At 40.7% G+C, this 20,584-nt stretch overlaps 2 protein-coding genes across 8 annotated transcripts in view; one reads left to right on the top strand and one right to left on the bottom strand.

Moving 5' to 3' along the window:
* Positions 1–2,451: 2,451 nt before the first annotated feature.
* Positions 2,452–8,090, top strand: LOC144038125 (uncharacterized). Of its 3 annotated transcripts, none has more exons than XM_077550307.1 (8): positions 2,452–2,496; positions 4,199–4,242; positions 5,299–5,496; positions 5,645–5,713; positions 5,833–6,701; positions 6,797–6,934; positions 7,285–7,396; positions 7,931–8,090. In XM_077550307.1, exons 1-8 carry the CDS (start codon positions 2,486–2,488, stop codon positions 8,002–8,004), a joined length of 1,515 nt encoding a protein of 504 aa, XP_077406433.1. In that variant the 5' UTR covers positions 2,452–2,485; the 3' UTR covers positions 8,005–8,090. The 3 variants fall into 3 exon arrangements, with proteins under 3 accessions (XP_077406433.1, XP_077406452.1, XP_077406442.1); XM_077550326.1 differs by lacking the exon at positions 2,452–2,496 and adding an exon at positions 3,821–4,052; XM_077550316.1 differs by lacking the exon at positions 2,452–2,496 and adding an exon at positions 3,825–4,120.
* Positions 8,091–8,143: 53 nt separating this feature from the next.
* The window catches only part of nbeal1 (neurobeachin-like 1), a 43,311-nt gene continuing 30,870 nt past the window's right edge, over positions 8,144–20,584 (bottom strand). For 3 of the 5 annotated variants that reach the window (XM_077550247.1, XM_077550277.1, XM_077550258.1), the window contains 20 exons: positions 20,375–20,501; positions 20,137–20,285; positions 19,512–19,645; positions 19,324–19,425; positions 19,049–19,144; positions 18,848–18,972; positions 17,010–17,150; positions 16,792–16,922; positions 16,591–16,700; positions 16,321–16,438; positions 16,118–16,215; positions 15,554–15,670; positions 15,376–15,465; positions 15,126–15,235; positions 14,872–15,044; positions 14,685–14,779; positions 14,348–14,464; positions 13,223–13,384; positions 12,966–13,114; positions 8,144–10,277 (listed from right to left, as the gene is read on the bottom strand). In XM_077550247.1, coding sequence (XP_077406373.1) covers positions 9,980–10,277; positions 12,966–13,114; positions 13,223–13,384; positions 14,348–14,464; positions 14,685–14,779; positions 14,872–15,044; positions 15,126–15,235; positions 15,376–15,465; positions 15,554–15,670; positions 16,118–16,215; positions 16,321–16,438; positions 16,591–16,700; positions 16,792–16,922; positions 17,010–17,150; positions 18,848–18,972; positions 19,049–19,144; positions 19,324–19,425; positions 19,512–19,645; positions 20,137–20,285; positions 20,375–20,501 — 2,642 coding nt within the window. In that variant the 3' untranslated portion in view covers positions 8,144–9,979. The remainder of the gene's footprint in view (positions 10,278–12,965; positions 13,115–13,222; positions 13,385–14,347; positions 14,465–14,684; positions 14,780–14,871; positions 15,045–15,125; positions 15,236–15,375; positions 15,466–15,553; positions 15,671–16,117; positions 16,216–16,320; positions 16,439–16,590; positions 16,701–16,791; positions 16,923–17,009; positions 17,151–18,847; positions 18,973–19,048; positions 19,145–19,323; positions 19,426–19,511; positions 19,646–20,136; positions 20,286–20,374; positions 20,502–20,584) is intronic. The other 2 variants (XM_077550268.1, XM_077550283.1) reach the window with 1 other exon arrangement.

The raw sequence follows: 20,584 nt of genomic DNA, 5'->3' as shown, positions 1-20,584 counted from the left end.
AATACACTACAGTTGGGAAGCATTAGCGTTTACTTTATTTTGGAGCATCCATATTTCTGAAGTGCATTGTTTGGCAACGTTTACCTAAAATGAAATTAAGTGTGGGGTGCCCCAAAGGGTCAATTTAGAGCCATTACCAATGATTGAAATAAGTGGTTTCACATCATAGTTTGAGAGACAAAAATTGTCATTTTGCGTCTCCAACAAACACAAAAAAAGTGAATGGGCCGACGCTTATGTGGCAAAACGCAGAGCTGCCAAATGTTAGGGAAATCATTACGTGCTAAGGTTACACCTGGCCCGTAACACATCAAGATTGTTCCAAATATTTAAAAAATAAATAATAATAATTAAAAGTCACCAGAGTTGTCTTTAGGACAAGCGCTCCCCACAGCTGTGGGTTGTGGCACCTCTTGGATCTTGTGTTGTCATTGTGTATGTTTGTACAGTGTTGTGTATGTATTGTATGTACAGACTGTACATACAATACAATCAGCTGCCACAGAAAAATGGAAGGATGAGGGACCACTTCACCTTGTGTGACTTATTTAGTATTCTGTATGTCAACATTCCTAAACAGTTAAACATTTGAAGAAAAAATATTGGTGACAATATAAAAGTTTATTAATATAAGTGTAGTATTTAGCATATCCATCCATTTTCTTAACTGCTTTTCTCACAAGGGTCGCGGGGGGCGCTGGAGCCTATCCCAGCTGGCTTCAGGCAATAGGCGGGGTACACCCTGAACTGGTTGCCAGCCAATCGCAGGGCACACAGAGATGAACAACCATACTCATAATCATACCTATGGACAATTTGGAGTGTTCAATTAACCTGCCATGCATGTCTTTGGAATGTGGGAGGGAACAGGAGTACCTGGAGAAAACTCACGCAAGCACGGGGAGAACATGCATACTCCACCCAGGAAGGCCAAAGCCCAGACTCGATCTCACGACCTCTGCACTGGGAGGCGGACGTGCTAACCAGTCATCCGCCGTGCTGCCATATTTAACATAGTATCTTGCAATTTCAGCATTTGTATTTTTTATTAAAAATAATAATGTGCTCTCTTTCCAAATTTTCACTTTTTGTCAAAACCTTTTGATCCAGTTTCTTTTTAATTTGTTATCAGAATACGAAGTTGGCCAATTACAAAAAGTGCAGTGGCCGCAAATAGTCCCCCGGCCAAACTTTGAACACTGGCAACAGGTGAATGACAGATCAATTGTACCTTCTGCCATCTATAGTGAAAGATCTTTAATTGTTCTGCCTGTCACTATGTTGGAACTTGCTAGCATAAACATGTACATTACTTCCAGTAAAGAAATCAACAATTTTGGACCAATTTGATGATCTTGCGCAGAATCGGAGTCAGAATGGCTTTGTTGTCATTGTAAACATGTCACAACAAAATTAGGAGTGCTTCTCCATAAAGTGCATAAAATACAAAAAGAAAAAATAATCAAACCATAAGAAACAAAAAGAGAACAATGAGAGACACTCAAAAGTGTATTTTACATAAAGTGAATGCTAGTGACAGAAAATGCAATAATCTCTGATATAATAATAATAATAATAATAATAACAATAATAACTAGAAAAGTTCCCGCGGAAATTTTGAATGGGACTGCTGACTCTTGTAAATGAGCTGAACAGTTTAAAATTTAAACGACTGGAATCGGTCAAGAAATGTGGAAGTTAACCATAATGAACATCAACTAAAAGTATCTCACTGTCCCTGAAAATGTATTTTAAAAAATGTAAATAAGCTGAACAGTTTAAAATTTAAACGACGGGAATCGGTCAAGAAATGTGGAAGTTAACCATAATCAACATCAACTAAAAGTATCTCACTGTCCCTGAAAATGTATTTTAAAAAATGTAAATGAGCTGAACAGTTTAAAATTTAAACGACGGGAATCGGTCAAGAAATGTGGAAGTTAACCATAATCAACATCAACTAAAAGTATCTCACTGTCCCTGAAAATGTATTTTAAAAAATGTAAATGAGCTAAACAGTTTAAAATTTAAACGACGGGAATCGGTCAAGAAATGTGGAAGTTAACCATAATCAACATCAACTAAAAGTATCTTACTGTCCCTTTAAGAAAAATGCAAATTCACGCACACACATTTGACTTGGAGACGTCAAATAAAATCCATGACTTAATAATATCATGTTGTTATTGTGGTTAAAATGGTAATGTAAACTTGACTTGGCTTGAAAATTGTAATGGGTCTGGGGGGAAACAAACTCTAAATCATGACATGCGGGTTCTGGCAGACCTGTATCGTCTACCTGAGGTAGCTGAAAGTGTCCATGACCCGAATGTGACGAGTCCTTAATTATACTATTTGCTCTGCTGGGGTAGCAGGATGAGACGATGTTGTGCAATGAGGGCAGTCAATGATCTTTTCTGCAGAGCGGATTACTCTCTATAGTGACTTCTTCTCCGCCTCAGTGCAGCCTGCGTACCACGCTGTTATGCAGTATATGTAAGTATATGCTCCCTATAGTGGAGCGGGAAAGAGACCCATGTGGAGCAGTTTGTTTGTGAGGATGTCTGGGACGATGGTATTAAACGCTGATACTACAATTAGCATCCTCACATAAGTGTTGCGGCACTCACTCTCCTGGCTCAGTGTGTCGCTATCGTGGACCTGTTTGGCCGGAGTGCAAACTGATGGCGGTCAAAGGAGGCTGGAAGACTAGATTTTATGCGCTGTGAAACCCGTTTCTCAAGACATTTCATGATAACAGGCGTTTGTGCTACTGATCTGTAGCTGTTAAGATCTTCTGGAACACACACATTGATTGATCAGCTACAACTACTTACAGGGCTATATAGGACCATATACACTTCCTTGTATGACAAAAATGCTATTTTAGAAAAACGTTTGAAGCAAACAACAAAATAACCACATTCTGTGATTTATTTTATTTTATTCGTTTTCCAGTGCAAAGCGTTCTCTCGCATAAAAATTGCCTTTCAAAAGTGGCACAAAACTGCTGAGCACTCCTGTTATGTTTGGAAAATCTAGAAAGGAAAAAAAAAAGGTTCAACTTTATCTGCTGGCCTTAGTTTTTTAATTTTCGAGTTTAAAATTTTTAAAAAAAAAATTGCATATTTGCGTTTTAATATTTTTGGAGGATAATACATTCGAATGGATCACATTAACCCATGAACATTGTTAAGAAACAAACAAAACAAAGCAAGGTAAGGGCAAGGCAATTAGCACATTTCATACACAAGGAAACTCAATGTGCTTTAACACAAGGAAAGACAACACCTATAAGCATCAACAAACACAGTAGTTAACAACATTCAACAGGAGGGCTACATGTAAGAACTCTTTTTGCGCATTTTTTCCATAAAAATCAACTCGCTCCAAATTTTTACTTTATTGAGATACTGTACTACGTTTATCCTGCATATTACATTTGAAACATTTTTTAGGCCTATTCATTAGAGCCTGTGTAAGCGCAGCCTTGTCTGACATCTAGTGTTGAATGGTGATAACTGAAAACCACAGTTGATGCATTTTTTTGTGTTGCAGATTTTTGTTGTAATTCCCCCCCTCCCCCATTTTTTAAAATATATTTTATTTTTGTTTTTCCTTAATTCTTAATGTTTTTGTTTTGTTTTTTTGGTGGTGTAAAGAAAAACATACACATAAAAAAAGCTATTTTTTTTTGTACAGTATTACAGTACCTGAAACTGGGCTCCAATGGGGTTGCTATGGCAACCACCAAGCTTTCAGGATAAAAAGATAAAAATAATTGTAGGTATCCATTATCATTATTTGTGACAGGTATTTTGAATATATTATATAATATATATTGCTGCTCTCAAAATAATAGATACAGTACATGTTTTTTTTTAGCTTATGCATTGGGTAACATTTTATTATTACGACTTTGATATGACAGAAAGGCCGCTGTTATTAGCTGCTGTTGCATCAGCATTGACCAAAGAGGGCAAAGCTCTCCAATAAACTCATCAAAACCGTGACTTGTTATTGGATTGGCTGCTTTGGAGTTTACAACTCAGGTGACTGTCTATTTATACTTGGCCTCGTGCATTTGGTAGCCGCTTGCTTTTCATTGCTGCCAACACAAGTGAGGAACACACTTTTGTATTATTGCTTACTTTTAAGAGGTCGCATTACAGGTAGCTTTGTGTGAATCTTGTTACAGGATGTTCAAGTCAGTGCTGCCGCTGCTGTTCCTGACACTGTCAGGTAAGAAACTAAAAAAAAAATCAATGATCATTTCTTATAAATAAATCGTATTATAAATTATCATTTGCTCTTTTATGTATATGTGCATGCAATGGATAAGGGCTTACAATTTACACTAATATTGCTTGTGCCTTTATGAAAAGCATGTACTGTTTATTTTTCAATTATTGTTTTTCTTCCTTTCATTTGTTTTCTTTTTTATTTTAATGATTCATTATTAAATATAATAACCTACTTCATGATAGAAGTAATAGGGGGTTGGACTATATAAGTTTGTGTACTTCTTCCTACTTCCTTTGAACATGTAAATTATGACTTTACCAATGATTCTTTATACTTTGATTTTATTTCCTTACTTTTATTTCATACTTTGTATTGTGTTTATATGTTCAATAAACAAAAACTACCACCCCGACATTATTATCTTGCTTGCAGAGTAATAATCGGACTTTTCTCCACAAAAATGAGCGCAATTTTTTGTGTGTGCATCAAATCCTAAGCAACAGCCAATCTTCAAGTGTTAGTCAGTGCGCTCTCTAGTGGATAACATTAGCAACATCAGTTCATTTTAGTAAAAAACTGCAGTTTGTGTTCTACCTTCACAGACCAGAGTGGACCTCCAGATGGGCCGGTTCTAGCCCATGGGCCATATGTATGACACCAGCGGGTTAGCCTGTCTGGCTCACAGTTGATAGTTTGTGGGCTTGAATCTCCACTCCGTCTTCCCATGTGACGTTTGAATGTTTGCAAGTGGTTAGCTCACCCACAGAATTGATTGTTTGACGCAAGAGTCAATCTCAGCGTACAGTACAGTCACGTAATCGCAGTAATTGACCTCCTGAACGGCTGTGTCGAGATTAGATTGCGACAATTGATTTATAGCTCTATCGAATGCAACACATCAGAGTAGCACAATTGGCAGTCATTCATTTCAAGTTGTCCATTATCAGGTTACAGTGTTTGTTGAACTGTAAAGAAGTTGTGGCTGTCATTTTTAAGCCAATTCCTGAATGGAGCTTCTCACTCCGAACACAATCTCACTGAGTTCCTTCACAGGACTGCGAGCTGCACCCATCGCACCTCTGAGAGGATTGCCCAAGGCGCCGTCGCCCTTCAGGCTCTCTGATGGCTCTCAGCAGAACGACATCCTTGGACATCTTCCTGATGGCTTTCGGCAAGGGACTGAGCCATCCAAGCGCTTCTTTGACAACGGCCTGGTGCAGGACCACATCAACGAGATGAGCAGGAGGACAGGTAGGCCATAGCAGCATATGCTAGGTGGACAAAAGTATTTGGACCTTCCTCAAACGGTTTCCACAAAATTGGAAGCTAAATGTCATGGTAAGAATGATGAATGGTTAAGATTCATGGAAACTAAGTGGTAATGTTTGCTCATCTGTAGGTTTTGTCCACAATCTCGTTGAAGAGGGACTGGGTGAGGTGGAGACAAAACTCTGGCTGGCAGATGAAGGTAATTTGTCAATCGGTGGCAATTGTCAATAGAAAGTAAAGTAAGATTTATTTTCCCACATACATCTGAAATATAGGCCTACTGACAAATGTCTTTGGTGTCTGCAAAATGTATTTCAGTCCCTGTTGACGTGCCAGCTAAGAGGAATGGAGGTGGCTGGGTTCGAGTTGAGGAATCCTCTTCTTCTCACCTTCCAGATGGTTTCAGACAAGGAACCGAACCCTCCATGTCGATCCCAGATGGTTTCAGACAAGGAACCGAACCCTCCATGTCGATCCCAGATGGTTTCAGACAAGGAACCGAACCCTCCATGTCGATCCCAGATGGTTTCAGACAAGGAACCGAACCCTCCATGTCGATCCCAGATGGTTTCAGACAAGGAACCGAACCCTCCATAACGATCCCAGATGGTTTCAGACAAGGAACCGAACCAGTAGTTTATATCCCAAAAGGTTTCAGACAGGGAACAGAACCAACTAGCCATATCATCAGTAGCTTTAAACTGGAAGCTGAGCCCTTACCTTCTATCCCAGATGGTTTCAGACAAGGAACCGAACCCTCCATGTCGATCCCAGATGGTTTCCGACAGGGAAGCGAACCTTCCTGGTCAATCCCAGATGGTTTCAGACAAGGAACCGAACCCTCCATGTTGATCCCAGATGGTTTCAGACAAGGAACCGAACCCTCCATGTCGATCCCAGATGGTTTCAGACAGGGAAGCGAACCTTCCTGGTCAATCCCAGATGGTTTCAGACAGGGAACCGAACCCTCCATGTCTCTCCCAGACGGTTTCAGACAAGGAACTGAACCTACAGTCTCCATCGTTAGAGGCTTTGGACAGGAAGCTGTTCCTGGTGCTTTCAAGCTGAAAACCGAGGGACAGGACCGTTCCACTTTCCGGCTCCAAACACAGACATGTAAAGGGGAGGTCATTAATGGAAAGTGCTACGAGTTCAACCCCACACCTCTGGCGTTTAAAGAAGCACAGGTGACAGAAGTTTATACTTCCATCCTACTTCAGTGGTGTGCTTTATTGTGTACAAACAAACGATAATATGATGCATTTGCACGGTTTGTTTTCAGGTTTTATGTAAAGCTCATAACCCACACGCTGAGCTGGCATCTGTAACAAGTGGCGACCTTCACTCCCGCCTGGTTTCCATGGTAACCAATGGCGGTGAGCGCAGCCCACAGTTGACGTGGCTGGGGGCCACGGTTAAGGCAAGTCCCTTTCATCCACCAAACGCTGAATACATACTAATACATTCAACTCAGGAATTGGACTCAATTAATGGGATAGAAAGTGTCTGCTGTCACAGTTTTTATTAATGGGGTATAGCGGCCTTGGAGGTCAACGATAGTCTCGTCAGATATCTTATCAGAACTGTTATTCTTACCTTGGTTCAAACATTGACCATTGGACTTGTGAGTAAATGTTTCTTGTAGCTGACTGATGTCAGACAGTGAGGTCACTATCATTCAAACTAATCAAACATGCCTTTATATAATTGACATAATATTGATTGTAGACTGTATGGTCACACAATGAACCCATATTTCCAATGCTGCAGAATCAGCAGGCCTCGTGGCTCGATGGCTCAGAGATGAATTACAGTGACTGGATGCCGGGTCAGCCCAACATTCACACAGACAAGCCAGTCTGCGTCGAGATGTTCAAGATAGGTGAGACACAAGAAATACTCCACGCAGGCAATCAAACATATTTCTTTAACCAAGGTCAAGTTCAGGTTCTTGCCCACCACTCTATGACAAAATACGCACATATTCAGTGAGTTATGAAATAACCACATAATCTGTAATAATGTCAAATCATATAATTTACTTTTTCAGCAAACTCCCGGGTTGCAATCTGCTAAGAAATAAATATGATTTTAAGCAACTAAAGGCACCTTAGCCTACATTTGGAGAATTTCGACCCTACCAGTCAAACCCTAATTACAGAGTGAGCATAATAAACCAAAGTGCGTGTTATTTAAACTGTGCCCTCCTTATTAATAATAATAATAATGAATTGCTCTCATTGCATAACAAGTCTTTGAAGGCAGTTTTGATGACCTCACACTTTTATGTGCACTATTAATCAAAGGTTAATTGTACTGGGTCAGATAACAAGACAGTATGTGGTATCTAAGGTTCAAAGTCAAGTCTTTGCATGACACAAATTGTCTCATATGTCTCAACCGTCGTGCCTTTCAGATGAAAGCTGGTGGACAGCCGCTGACTGCGATTTGAAGAGAGCATCCATCTGCTCGTACCAAATCGCTGCATAAAATTCCACCGTGACATCTTGCCCTTGACATTCATCGAAAACACCACAACACATTTCAATGCTGATTAAAACCATAAATGCATCTTACACCTGTGTGTCTGTCTTCACTCTTCTTCAGGCAGAGAAGGCCACGCATGATGAACCCTTGCAGTCTAAATCCAGACAACACTTTAATGATCATGTTCCATTTGTGTGTTTACAAAGCAAGTATGTACAGATTAGGGAGGCAATTTAAAACAATTTCTTACAATACGAGTACCTGGAAAGTGCAAAAAGTACATTTGATAAAGACAAAAAATAATAAAAATCATGCTGTACATTACATATTTATATTGTATTCATAAATAATCACAGATATACACATATCCATTTGGTGACAGTCACAGAGAATGATGCAAAGATACAACACAAGTCTGCCATTTGTCTTAAAGTCACTTCCTTTCAGGAACACCAAAACAATGAGAACCACCCTCGGATAAAGGCACTCCGTTTGTCGGAAGTCTTACAACTCAACGTCAGATGCGAGTGAAGAACAGAAATAACTCAAATCACAGGATGAAAAGACTGCATCATTAGTAACAAGATCACACAGTCTCCACAGGTTGTTCACGCTGTGGCATTTAGTGTCCAAATTAACAAAAATACTTGGTGTAATAATATGTACCCTGTTAACAGAAAGGGCGTGTAGAGGGCGTGTAGTGTGATTTAAAACAAAAAAGTAAACAATACATATTTGAAGCAATGACAGCGGCTAACAGTCGGCTAAGAGGGTGGCAGCAGGAAGACAAAAGGTCGATGCAAGTGAAACGATGCGAGGCGGCAAAAGAAGACAAACGCAACCAACAAAGTATTGCTATAACATCTGCTGGAGCCCTTGGAGAATCCCTAAACCGCATCAGAAACAAATGGCAAAATGCTACGTTTCCTATAAATAAAAATATTTTAGTACAGTAACTTAAAAACATTCAATCAATAAACAGACTGCTTGTGTTAATCTCTACAGGTGTCATCTTCTGCCATTAAAGCTCAACATAAAGATTCCTTAAAGTGACAATTCACGATCCAAAATGGCACTTGACACATGCCGAGCTACAGGCTGCATACGTGCATGTGAACAACAAAACGACAAACGGAGAGGCCGAGAGTTTTGGTCTTCTTTGAGGCAACATCCGACCAATGCACCCGAGGCCAACTAAAGGAAGAGGGCCGAAAGGTCACTTGAAAATATACACAAACCACGTGAAGAGGTGTCGCTGAAAGCTGTAGCTGCTTCCGGATCTGAACCTCAGCGCCAGCGCCATTTGCTCAGTCCACAGCAAAGAAACTTTAGCACATTTCACTTGGATGAGGCAAGCTGACATCAATGGAGGATGATCATGGAGGGAATGGGTAGAGGGGCTTCGGCGGGGGAGGTTAGGGATCGGGGCGAGGGAGGGCAGGGACGGTGCTCATGCTAGATGATGTTCTCCGAGTCCCCCGAGGAGAACTTGGTCAGCCTCCTGGTGGAGCCCCACAGCTTCCGGGTGATGTGGCCTGAACGCAGCTGAGATGAGCCCAGGTAGAGGAAATGGAGGAAGGGGGTAAGATGGAGGAGGAGGAGGAAGTTTAAAAGCCAAAAGAAACAGGGAGAGAAAGGGGATATGATTGATGAGTGATTAGTTCTTAATATTTGATTAGTGGTGAAGCAATCAATAAAATATCAAAGGTTGATTGACTTTGTTATGAAAAGGCGAAAAGTGAAAGGTGTGCGATGATTTACTGTCTGGACTGATTTCTGCTATGTACAACAAAACACTACATATTCATACTACAATTCTAAATTAGTGCAATATTATCAGCTTGCATTATTATAAAGTATCTCCTGCAGGATTATGGCCTGCAGAAGCAGCGGTTAGTGTTGATTGATTTTCCACATTAGAAAGTAATGACACTTCCGGTAATCAAAGTGGGCGGAGTCGAGGACTGGACTAGAGCGGCTATGGTTTGTGGCTGACAGAGGCGGGGCTGAACACCAGCTGGTCTCGCTGGTGCAGCAGGCGAGTGGGCGAGCGAGCTCGAAGCGGGGCCAGCAAGGGGGAGGCCATGAGCGGCGAGCCCTCCAGGCTCTGCGCGATGTAGTTCCTCAGCGAGTTCTTTACCTCGGCCGGCTTGCCCACGCCCACGATGATCAGCTTGCCGTCCTGGAGGCCCACCAGGATGTGACTCTGCTCCTTGGTGACGGACACGCAGCACACGGGCACCCGCATGGCCATGGGCTCCGCGCACAGCGACAGACTGCACACAAGCACAAGATGGGAACAGAAAGTTGTACAATGAGAAATTCAAACGACACTTTCAGGAAAAAGACCTTTCACATTGCGCAATACGTCATCATCATCAATTATGATGATGATCATCATGGGGTGGCGTGGATCAGTGGTACAGTGGCCGTCTCGCAACCCTGAGGTTGTTGGTTCGATCCCATGTCATTGTGACCACGTCGAAGTATCCTTGAGCAAGATACCGAACACGCAGTTGCTCCTGATGCTGCGTCAACATGTAGGTGAATGAGAAGTCAAAATGTAAAGCGCTTTGAAGGCCTTGTAAGATGGACAAGCGCTATGTAAATGATTGAATTAGCATTTAGCATCATCATATGTGACATTTGATGTGAGACCTCAAGTCAAAAGATAATTTAGGTGTTTCGCATTTCATTTGCTTTTTGTAACTTCTTTAAGACAAGAAGGACGGCTACCATGTGTGACATCACCCGAACTGCCAAATGGTACGACTCGTCTATATTTTGTTCGAGAAATCACTAAACGCTAACTAATTTATGCTCACAACATTGATTGTTACAGATAAAAAATAAATAAATAAAAAGTTACTGTTAGAATATATTGCGCTTGTCCGTTAGCGGACACACTCGAATTAACAGCAACTAGTAGATTTGAACCGGACTGTTCACAGATGAACAAAACGGTCTGTTGTTGAAAACATGCAGCTGCTCTCTACTGTGCAAGTCACCTGCTTTCGAGGAGCTCGTTAGCATGATACTGTGCATGATACCGTGCCCAAGCGGCTCACAGCAAATAAAACGAAAACTGTTCCCAACTACCTGGCTAAAGAATATTCCAAAGATGGAAAGTGAGCCGAAGACAACATTTGAAGGAGTCAACTGCAGACATATGGTTTGCCCACAACAACAGCTTCCTCGGGATGACAGCACACTGGATCAACACTACTACTCTTCAACGTCAGAAAGGATCAAGGGTAGGCACACGTATGATGTCATATGGACTGTCAACTACAGTTAACAGCCAGTTAGCGATTCTAACTTTGTAAAAGCCTTTCAAACAATACCAGCCTGAATCGCTCTGACGATAATGATCATGGTGAAGAGGAAGAAGAAGAAAAAAAACTTCAGATATTGCATGAAATGAATATTAGAGGATTTTTTTTTTTTTTAAACCACCGCTGGGGTTAGCAGCTTTTATAATGATGACAAATGGTAAATGGACTGCTTTTTATGTAGCGCTTTTAACTACACCATATGGCGTCCAAAGCGCTTTCCAATGCCTCACATTAACACACCCGGGGTTGGCTGCTAGCACGCAGGGCGCTGCCAGGTCCTCACGGATGTGAGATGACCACTCTACCACTGAGTCATGCTGCTCCATGAAGCCTCTTTCGTTTTCTATCTTTGACTAATAATAATAATATAGTCAGCGTCTTATTTATGTCAGTACGGCAGTACATGAGGACGGTCACAACAAAACTATGGCTACATTCAAGTTTTTCTTTTTAATCTCAAAATGGAAATTGTGTTACAAATGTCACAGTGGTCACAAATAAAAATCTCAACTGCAAAAGAGCAAGTAAACACTGTACTTTAAAGTGGAACAATTCGGTTTGATTTAATGAACTCACAGCTTTTAAATCAAAGCTAATTGTCCAATTTAAATAGTTTTCGTTTCACCCCTAGTCAAAATTGCACAAAGTAGATGTTACTAGTTTGTTTGCAAAAAAAGAGTGCTGCTGGGTTTTAATTTTGACTTGACTTAATTTCTTTACTACAGTTGACAAAAAAATCGGCAAAGACTAAATGAGATATTTTTTGACAATGGCACAAAGAAATCTCACATACGGATTCAGGCTGCAACTGCGTCTATCATTACAAGGCGGATGCAATAAACACATCACAACAACAAATACTGAAGACGCGTAATGATTATGTTGTGCAATTGAAAAATGTGTAATTCTATTTACATAATATACTGTAGTAACTGTCCTGCGGTAATGTTTTTAATAAAATGCAAAACTAATGGACATTCAGAGAAATTGTTATAGAAGTGTCCAACGTCAACACTCACCTCCATGCTGTTACTAGATATCAAAGTTATGAGATAGTGTTTCATTGTTTTAGGGTTCCATCCATCCATCCATCCATTTAATACCGCTTATCTGGGGTCGGGTCGCGGGGGCAGCAGCTTTAGGAAGGAAGCCCAGACTTCCCCGTCCCCAGCCACTTCAACCAGCTCCTCCGACAGGATCCCAAGGCGTTCCCAGGCCAGCCGAGAGACATAGTCTCTCCAGCGTGTCCTGGGTCGTCCCTGGGGCCTCTCGCCGTTTTTTGTTTTTTTTAGGGATTTAAAGAGGTAAACTTCTTTCATACTTGTGGAAAGTATAAATGTTGAAAATGGGATCTGTGTTGCAAGCTACCTTTACATTACATATTCATTTTCATCAGTATTGTTTTTTCCTGTGGTTAAAAATACTTGATTTTCACAGTTAGAAATGTCACTAAAATATTGCTGGATACTTGCACTTGATGTTGGCTATAAATTGACACTTAACACATTTCATTACTTCCTAATGGAAAATTGTTTGAGAATCGCAACAAACCTAAAGGTCAATCATTACCCCAAAGCAGATTGTGTTTCTCTGTTCAACTCATGTGAAGGATTTTAGGCTTGGACTTACCTGTAGAGGTCTCGAATGGACAAGTAGCCTTGCTCACTGCCTGTGATGACAAACTCCCCAGAAACGCACATGTCAGTCATCTGTTCTTTCAGAGGTTCACTGCAAAGGTGCTTCCCATTAACAGAGTAAAGGTGGAGGGCGTTTTTATCCTGTAACAAGAAAACAACACCTCGAACCATTTAGGAGATGTTGGAAAATGAGCTAACAATATAAGTTGAATTTCCAGGATTCAATGTTCATCAAAGCAACATATGCACTTTTAGTGTTGCTTTGCCCTCCAGGCAGGTGTGAACCAGCAGATGACCGTCCCAGGACACGGCCAGGTGGAGGATGGAGAGGGGCAAGGAGCTGTCGCACGGCGGTCGCAAGCAACGCACGTACTGGCCTCTGCGCACCGTGTGAATGATCACTACACCATCCTGTTGCACACACACACACACACACACACACACACACACACACACACACACACACACACACACACACACACACACACACACACACACATTAAATAGTCAAGAGCAGTATGTGCACAGGCCTCCACCAAGGCTTAAACGTTTGTTACGTATGAGGTCCTGTAGATTCTTTGCAGGGGGAAATTATAATATGCTATATACCGCTGGCGTTGGGTAGAAATTTCACATCCACAACTATAATTTTCAAGTTAAAAAAAACAAAAACATACGTTTTTGAGCCATTAACATCGCCATTGTCAAAGACCGCAAGCCATTTTATACACTTTATATTGTTCAACATTTTGCTAAAAAAAACAATATATGTGAAAAAAATATGAAATTGGCCACATTTGTTCATAAGAGGTTTTGGCCCAATACTAAGACCACAAAACCTCTGCATTAGCAAATGGGTCAACACTAGACGGTGCTGTTTTCCTTTCCCCTAATATTTCTTCCTTTTATCTCAGATGAGTGATAGACGGGTAATCCATCCAATTTATTACATGCTTTTTAACAAGGAGTAGTGATTTAATTACACAATACAACAACAATATATAAAATCGGAATGGTCTTGTAATCCTTGAAGTGTTGATTTCGTAGTCATTTCTTTACACTTTCTTATGTCTTGGCACTGGAACAGCTCAGTGGGCCTCACTAGCATGTCCAGTTTTTTCCCCGCCACATTTCCTGCCGAGCAATAAGGTCATGCGAATATGTGAGCTCACAGGAGAAAATAGTGTAAGCAGTTCTGTTGCACCACTGCTTTATATCAGTTGTGAAGGTTCATAATTCATCATGGAAACTGTTTGCTCTCTTTGTGGTTTAGTGCATTGCAAGAGATACTGTAAGTAATAATAGTACTGCAGTATAATAAATGTAATGTGCTGCCAAAAGCAGCATTTGGAACAACTTGTGTATTAACCTCACCCGTGCTCCCGACACAGCCATGTCCAGTTCTGTGCTGATACTAACACTGACCACCTCATCCATGTGGCCGTATAACACCTGAACAGGTTTAGGGTGCAGACCTACTGGAGCACCGCCCTACAGGAAGAGAGAACAGTCAAAACTGTTGTAGTAGTTGTGCATACATAGTATGATGTTTCTACATCTGTTACTGTCAAATTAGCGAAGAATGCCAATCATAATTTTTGACCAAGCTGCTTCAATATGCTCGCTGATCATTTTCTCAGTCAAACAAGCTACAGCAACACATACTAGCTGCTTGTATGAAGAGACAAGGTAGGACCAATGATGCTCGAACCTGCTGTAGAACCTGCCACACCATGCAAGTGGTATCTCTGGAGCCGGAGATCAGGTGGATGCCGCAGTGATCTGTTGACAGGCAAGTTACGATATCTGGAAGAGATATAAGATGCGGGGAGAAATGCAAAATCTTTTACAAAGGCATCTGGAAATCTCCCTATTTTTTTAACTGCGTATGTAATTACCCATGTGTCGGATGTGCTGCCCGACAGTCTTGCTCTTGACAAGTGAGGTGACTTTGAGGCTGTTGTCCCAGTGGCCTCCACTGAAGAGCAACTTTCCGTCGTGCGAGACCACAAACAGCCTTGTTGTTACCTCCAAACCGGGAGCGAAGGGTCCTGACAGAAAGCGCTGGGTCCTGCAGGCAATGAGTAATACATGCGCTTGGTGAAAGACTGATTGGCTGCATGTGTGTTAGGGGGAGGTGCAATCTTCTCACTTGTTATGGGACACTGTGGGGTCCTTAATGAAGGTGAAGTAGTTGGAGATATTCTTGTTGTAAGGCAGCCACCCATGGGTGCCAAACAGACAGTTTTGACTTACTGTCCCCTTGAAAAAAAAAATGCACAGTGAACATTCCATAGTATAGAGTGGGTTCAATTCAAACCAATTCTGAAATATTTTGGGCTGACAAGAATCATTAGCCAGGCTAAGAAGGCATTAGAGAAGCAATAGTTTGCAATGCCAACCATTATGTCTGGACTCCCTTGACTGATGAAGGAGTGGGACTGATTCTTTGGAACAATAGCTTTCACCAGTGGGACGTTGTCGCTGATGCCCTGCAACAACATGGGGGGCAATGTCAATGTGAGACATTGTATGTCATGCTCAATAGTAAATGTGCAGAAGATGGCAGAGTGGTCAAACCTCCACAAAGAAGGATTTAAGGTTGCTGAGGTGTTCAAACATGACCAGAGGACACGAGTCCAGAAGAGCCTTCCTCTTCTCCACTTCCTCCTGTGAAAGGCGAACTGGATGTGGCTCCTAGTCTCCCCCAAACACGGACAGATGAAGTTAACATAAAAATAATTTATCATAGAAAATATATGCATCTAGGACAGTGTTTCCCAACCTTTATTGAGGAACAAAAAACTAAAAAAATGAATGCCTCAATTGACTTATTCTGTTGTGCTTGTTCAATTAAACATGAAGGTGATATACTTGCAGTCGACTTACCGGTATTTTTGTATAAAAGGCTACACGGGTTTATTTGACCTTATGCCATTTAATGGAAGAGCATTTAATTGTTGTGCCTTTCACTACGTGTTGCTAGGATAAAGAGATAAACAAAGATATACTTGTAACAAGTAAGCGTTTTCGGAAAAATTGTGTGAAATTAGATCATTTCCTGTACTCCGGATAATCCCTCACGGCAGACTAAATTGCCACAGCACCCTGGTTGGGAATCACTGATCTTGAATGCTACTGCACCTTGAGTAGCTGGCACGGTGTCTGCCCAAAGTTGCTGATCATCCCTTCCAGAGCCTTTCGTTCCTTTTCATCAGTGATGGCATCAAGGTCTACTGCTCCTGTAAAGTCAAATTGGGATAAAACACTGAGACTCCATTGAATTTCATAAATAAGAAAAATGTGTGGAAAGATGGAGCATGGGGGAATGAGAGAGAATGCGTTACCCTCATATGTGCAGTAGTAGAAAACATTGAGGGCTTCCACTGCGGCGGGACCCCTCTGCTTGTAACCGAAGATCAGATCGATCCACTCATTAAGGTGCGCTGACACATATTCAGACTCCTGTCACAGCGACAGACACACAAGTCATAAAGCCTTGAAATAAGCATGTACTACAATAGCGCAAAATTACATTCCATACTTGTATGACAAAATGCAATAAATAGAATAATGAAGCGCAGTCGAGGAGCTCATGAACTAGAACAAAAGCTCACCAGGGCTTTGCGGTGTTTATAGATAAAGTCCTCCGGGGACTTGGCCCATTTGGGCAGAATTACATCATTTACTTTTTCTTTGGTTATCTGCCGGCGACCAAGGTCAAAGTCTGGTTGACAGAGAGCACAAAAGAGTGTAAATAACATTGTCTTATTGAAGCCAAGTGTACCGCAACTTTGATTGAGTCCATAGAGCCTCACCATTGTGGTTCTCAAGAAACTCAGGGAAGTAGAAGAACTCAGGGATGAGCTCCTTGACGTCATTGGGATTGTCCATGAGCGTCAGCCAGGTTGCTGGAATGGAGTGGAACTGCCGGTCGGCACAGTCAAAGCTAAAGACAATCAGAAACAAGATGATATAATGTACATTGTACAAAAGCTGGATATTATGATACTGAAGATTGAGAGGACCTGCTTACCGTCCACTCTGCAGTTGGATGTGCAGGGAGGTGAAGGGCTCAACTCGGATCAAGTAGTGCATCACACCTGCTGCACTTGAATAGTGGGTGCCATAATGAAACTTGTCGATAGTTCCTGTTGGGTCCTCAAAACTTTCATACCTAGCAGACACGAAAAGACGGTCAAACTGAGTCAAGCGGATGCCACTCCTGTTGCAGTGAGCTTCAAATATACAGTTGCAAGAAAAAGTGTGGAATGACCTATATTTTTTGCAATAATTATAGTACTAAAATGTGATCTCGTCTTCACATCAATAGACAAATATAGTCTGCTACCACACAATTATATGTTGACATATTTTTACTAAACAACAGGTAAGCGTCACAGTTCAGGATGGAGAAAATATGCGAACCTTTGGATTGAATTAATAACTTGTTAAGACTGCTTTGGCAGCAATTTTTTTTTTAACTTCAGCGATTGTCTTGGGATTAATGGTGTCTGTTATTACTTTGAGGCCATTCTAGTTGAGGCCGGCACTCTGACTGGGTCACTTTAGAATGTGTATTTTCCTCTCTTGAGCCATTCTGTTTTTGGATTATTCTATTCTTTGTGCTGTCATGTTCTTTCATCCATACTTTGTTAAATTTCAATTGGAAGGTATATAGTCTTAAATTCTCCAACAAAATATCTCGATAAACTAAGGAGTTAATTTTCCCGTCAACGGTAGCAAAGCGCCCAGGTATTGAGGCATCAAAGCTGCCCAAATACATGATGCTCCCCTCCACCTTTCAACATTCACACATTTTATTTCTTGTTTAGTATTTTACTTATTATATGTTTGTCAACAGAGATGTTTGCATGTACGTCTTTTGTTGATCTTTCATCTCTTGCAGTATTCTTTGCGGATGGCTGATTCCTGAGTACAATTAGCTTTCAAGTTTTCTGATATTTTTTCCAGCCTGTAAGACTTCAAATATTTACATGGTGTGTCCAACTCTGCTAACCTATAGACATTCATTTCATGAACAATTTATCGGAATTTTCACATTTTTAAAATTCTGTCAGGAACATTACAATGCAACTGTGCACGGCAGAGTGTTTTATATGTATTGTTGATAAAAGCTAGCCTATGACTGTGTACTAACATCACTAAAATAAATTTCAATTGCACAAATTAATAGTTTAAAGAATAAATCACAAAATTATTATTTACTTAGTGATATTTGAACAATGCAGATTACAAACACAGTTCTAAAGAAAGGCAGGACCCTAAAGATTTTTGTGCTACTGGATTTTTAAGGACTGAAATTCAAACAAATGATTAAAAATATCACCATTAGCTACACTTCAACAAGCCGTGGCTGTTTGTATTCCAGTATTGCGAACGTCACAGTAGAGTGCGATAGTGTTTATTCTATGATAAATAAAGTTGACGTTAGCACACAGTTGTTGTCTGTTTATTATTGGACATAATAATCTGGCTTCTTAGCCTCAAGTAGCTTTCAGATAACGTCCAACTCCACTGGCTTACACTACAGTGGAGTGAACAGTGATGTCTGTGGTGTTTTGTCAAATACGGTAAATTGCAATTTTCAACCAAATATTATTGCTTGTTTTGAGTTGCGTGATTTCCGTAACAAAATACGGAAAATCCGTAATAGTTGACAGCTTTGTGTGTCCAATATTTTTGTGACTTCAATGAAGCTAAATCATATTTTATTAATTTATGCAGAAACCCAGGAGTTGAGTTCAGTAATTCCAAATGGTCCACATACTTTTTCTTGCAGCTGTATAATATACTGTAGTAGATACTGCCCATAGATAATATACACATGCAGTACACATAGTTGAAACATACTTTTCTCGGACAGCCTTAGCATTGCGGTTGTTCTGTACTGCCACTGGCTTTGACAAATCCCTGAATACCAAGGGATCCGAAAGGTCCAACTCTTTGGAGGTGTAGTCTGCCAGGATCCATGGAAACTATTAACAAAAGTACAAGGGTGGTAAAACATCTGGCAGATCCTTCACTGGTCACGTATTCAGTCAGGGAACATACCACTGGATACTGAGCCAGGTCGTTGTATGTCCGGCCAGCAATTGTGTTAAGTTGCATCAGGTAGTCAAAGTTGGAAATCTCACGGTTGACCCATTTCTGTGGACAATTTGACCCAAAAAGCAAACGACATAATTCATTCAATTTCAGTATAAGGTCATTTTTTACATATGCTTGATTAAATTGTTTATTTTTAAATCTGGAATTATTTCCAGTGCGACGTTGTCTATTATACTAACACTAATGAGAAATCAATCCTGTACAATCAAGTTCCTGACCTGTGTTAATCCGGAGGCCTTCAGGAGCTCTTGTGGAGAACGTGTTCCATACAGACTGAGGGATCGTAGTAGCAGCATGCGATCATACACCTTATTTCGTGCCTGTAAATGGGAAAACATGGCAGTTATTGCATTGCTACTTATCAAGAAGTGAAGGTCAGACACATTTAATGAAGCAGAAAGATCACCTCTTTCTTGAAGTTGAGAAAGTAGTTGGTTTGGTCAATAAGGAAGATCTCCAGAGCAGAGCGTCGCAGATTATATCGCCGTAGGTGGACCTCACGGATCTGACTCAGAGGCCATTTAAAGTCATGACCCACACCTGCAATAAACATGGAAGTAACTGCATCATGATTGGTGTAAATTAATGTTCAAACCCCAATTCCAACAAAGTTGTCTTTATTTACATTGTATACAATGTCCTAACTTTATTGGAATTGAGGTTTGTAATAATGTTGCTATCCAAGTAATAATAAATTTGACGTTTGATGATTGCCTGCGTCATAATTCTTAATCCTCATTTGTTGGTTTGCAGGTTGGCAGGATTACGCAAAAATATCTTTTCTACATGAAACTTGAGAGGCAAGAAGCTTTTGGTTTGGCTCTGGATACACAGGTCGGTCTAGGATTTGTTTTTGCAAACAACATTTTTTGCATTGTCATAAATTTCTCTATGGATTATACATTAATATGAATGAAATATTTTAGGCATTTAAAGATGTACTGTTTGATGGTGATTCAAATTAGTTCAGTTGTTTTTAAATCAGTGATCTACTCGCTAAACTTGTAACACAACAACACAAACAAACATACCTTCGTCCTTCTCTTGGCTACTGTCATAGAAATAGATGTGTTGTGTGGTAAGTTCCAGGCGGCCGGGTACCACGTCAACCACCGTCACTAGCTGACAGTCTTCCCACAGAATCAGTTTCTCCTTTTGACCTGCCTCCTCTGCTTCAATCCTGTAGAAAAACATGCAAAACATTATGGACTCATTAAAACAACTTCAGTTTTATGACGATCAACTATGATTCATGGGAAAATTACACACTGGTTATTTGCTGCCGCCAGGTCATCCTCTGGCAGCTCCAAGATGTCATCTTCTAGGTTGGTGACTTTGACCTGCTTCACAGCCTCCAGCAACAGAGATTCCGGGTTGACAAACTGCTGATGAACACCTGAGCAAAGTCACAGATGTTAAAATATTAAAAACAAAATTTTGATATTGTGAAAAATGTCCCATTAAATAAATCATGGGATT

The sequence above is a fragment of the Vanacampus margaritifer genome, chromosome 1, assembly GCF_051991255.1.
Source record: "Vanacampus margaritifer isolate UIUO_Vmar chromosome 1, RoL_Vmar_1.0, whole genome shotgun sequence".
Taxonomy (NCBI): Eukaryota; Metazoa; Chordata; class Actinopteri; order Syngnathiformes; family Syngnathidae; genus Vanacampus; species Vanacampus margaritifer.
Note: the sequence above shows the minus strand (reverse complement) of the source record. Positions and strands in the feature narration are given on the sequence as shown.

What these genes read in the sequence shown, in the direction of transcription:
- LOC144038125 (XM_077550307.1), top strand. An exon ending in TGGCGTTTAAAGAAGCACAG is followed by an intron (nt 6,702 to 6,796) that starts GTGACAGAAGTT and finishes GTTTGTTTTCAG; the next exon opens with GTTTTATGTAAAGCTCATAA. An exon ending in GGCTGGGGGCCACGGTTAAG is followed by an intron (nt 6,935 to 7,284) that starts GCAAGTCCCTTT and finishes CCAATGCTGCAG; the next exon opens with AATCAGCAGGCCTCGTGGCT.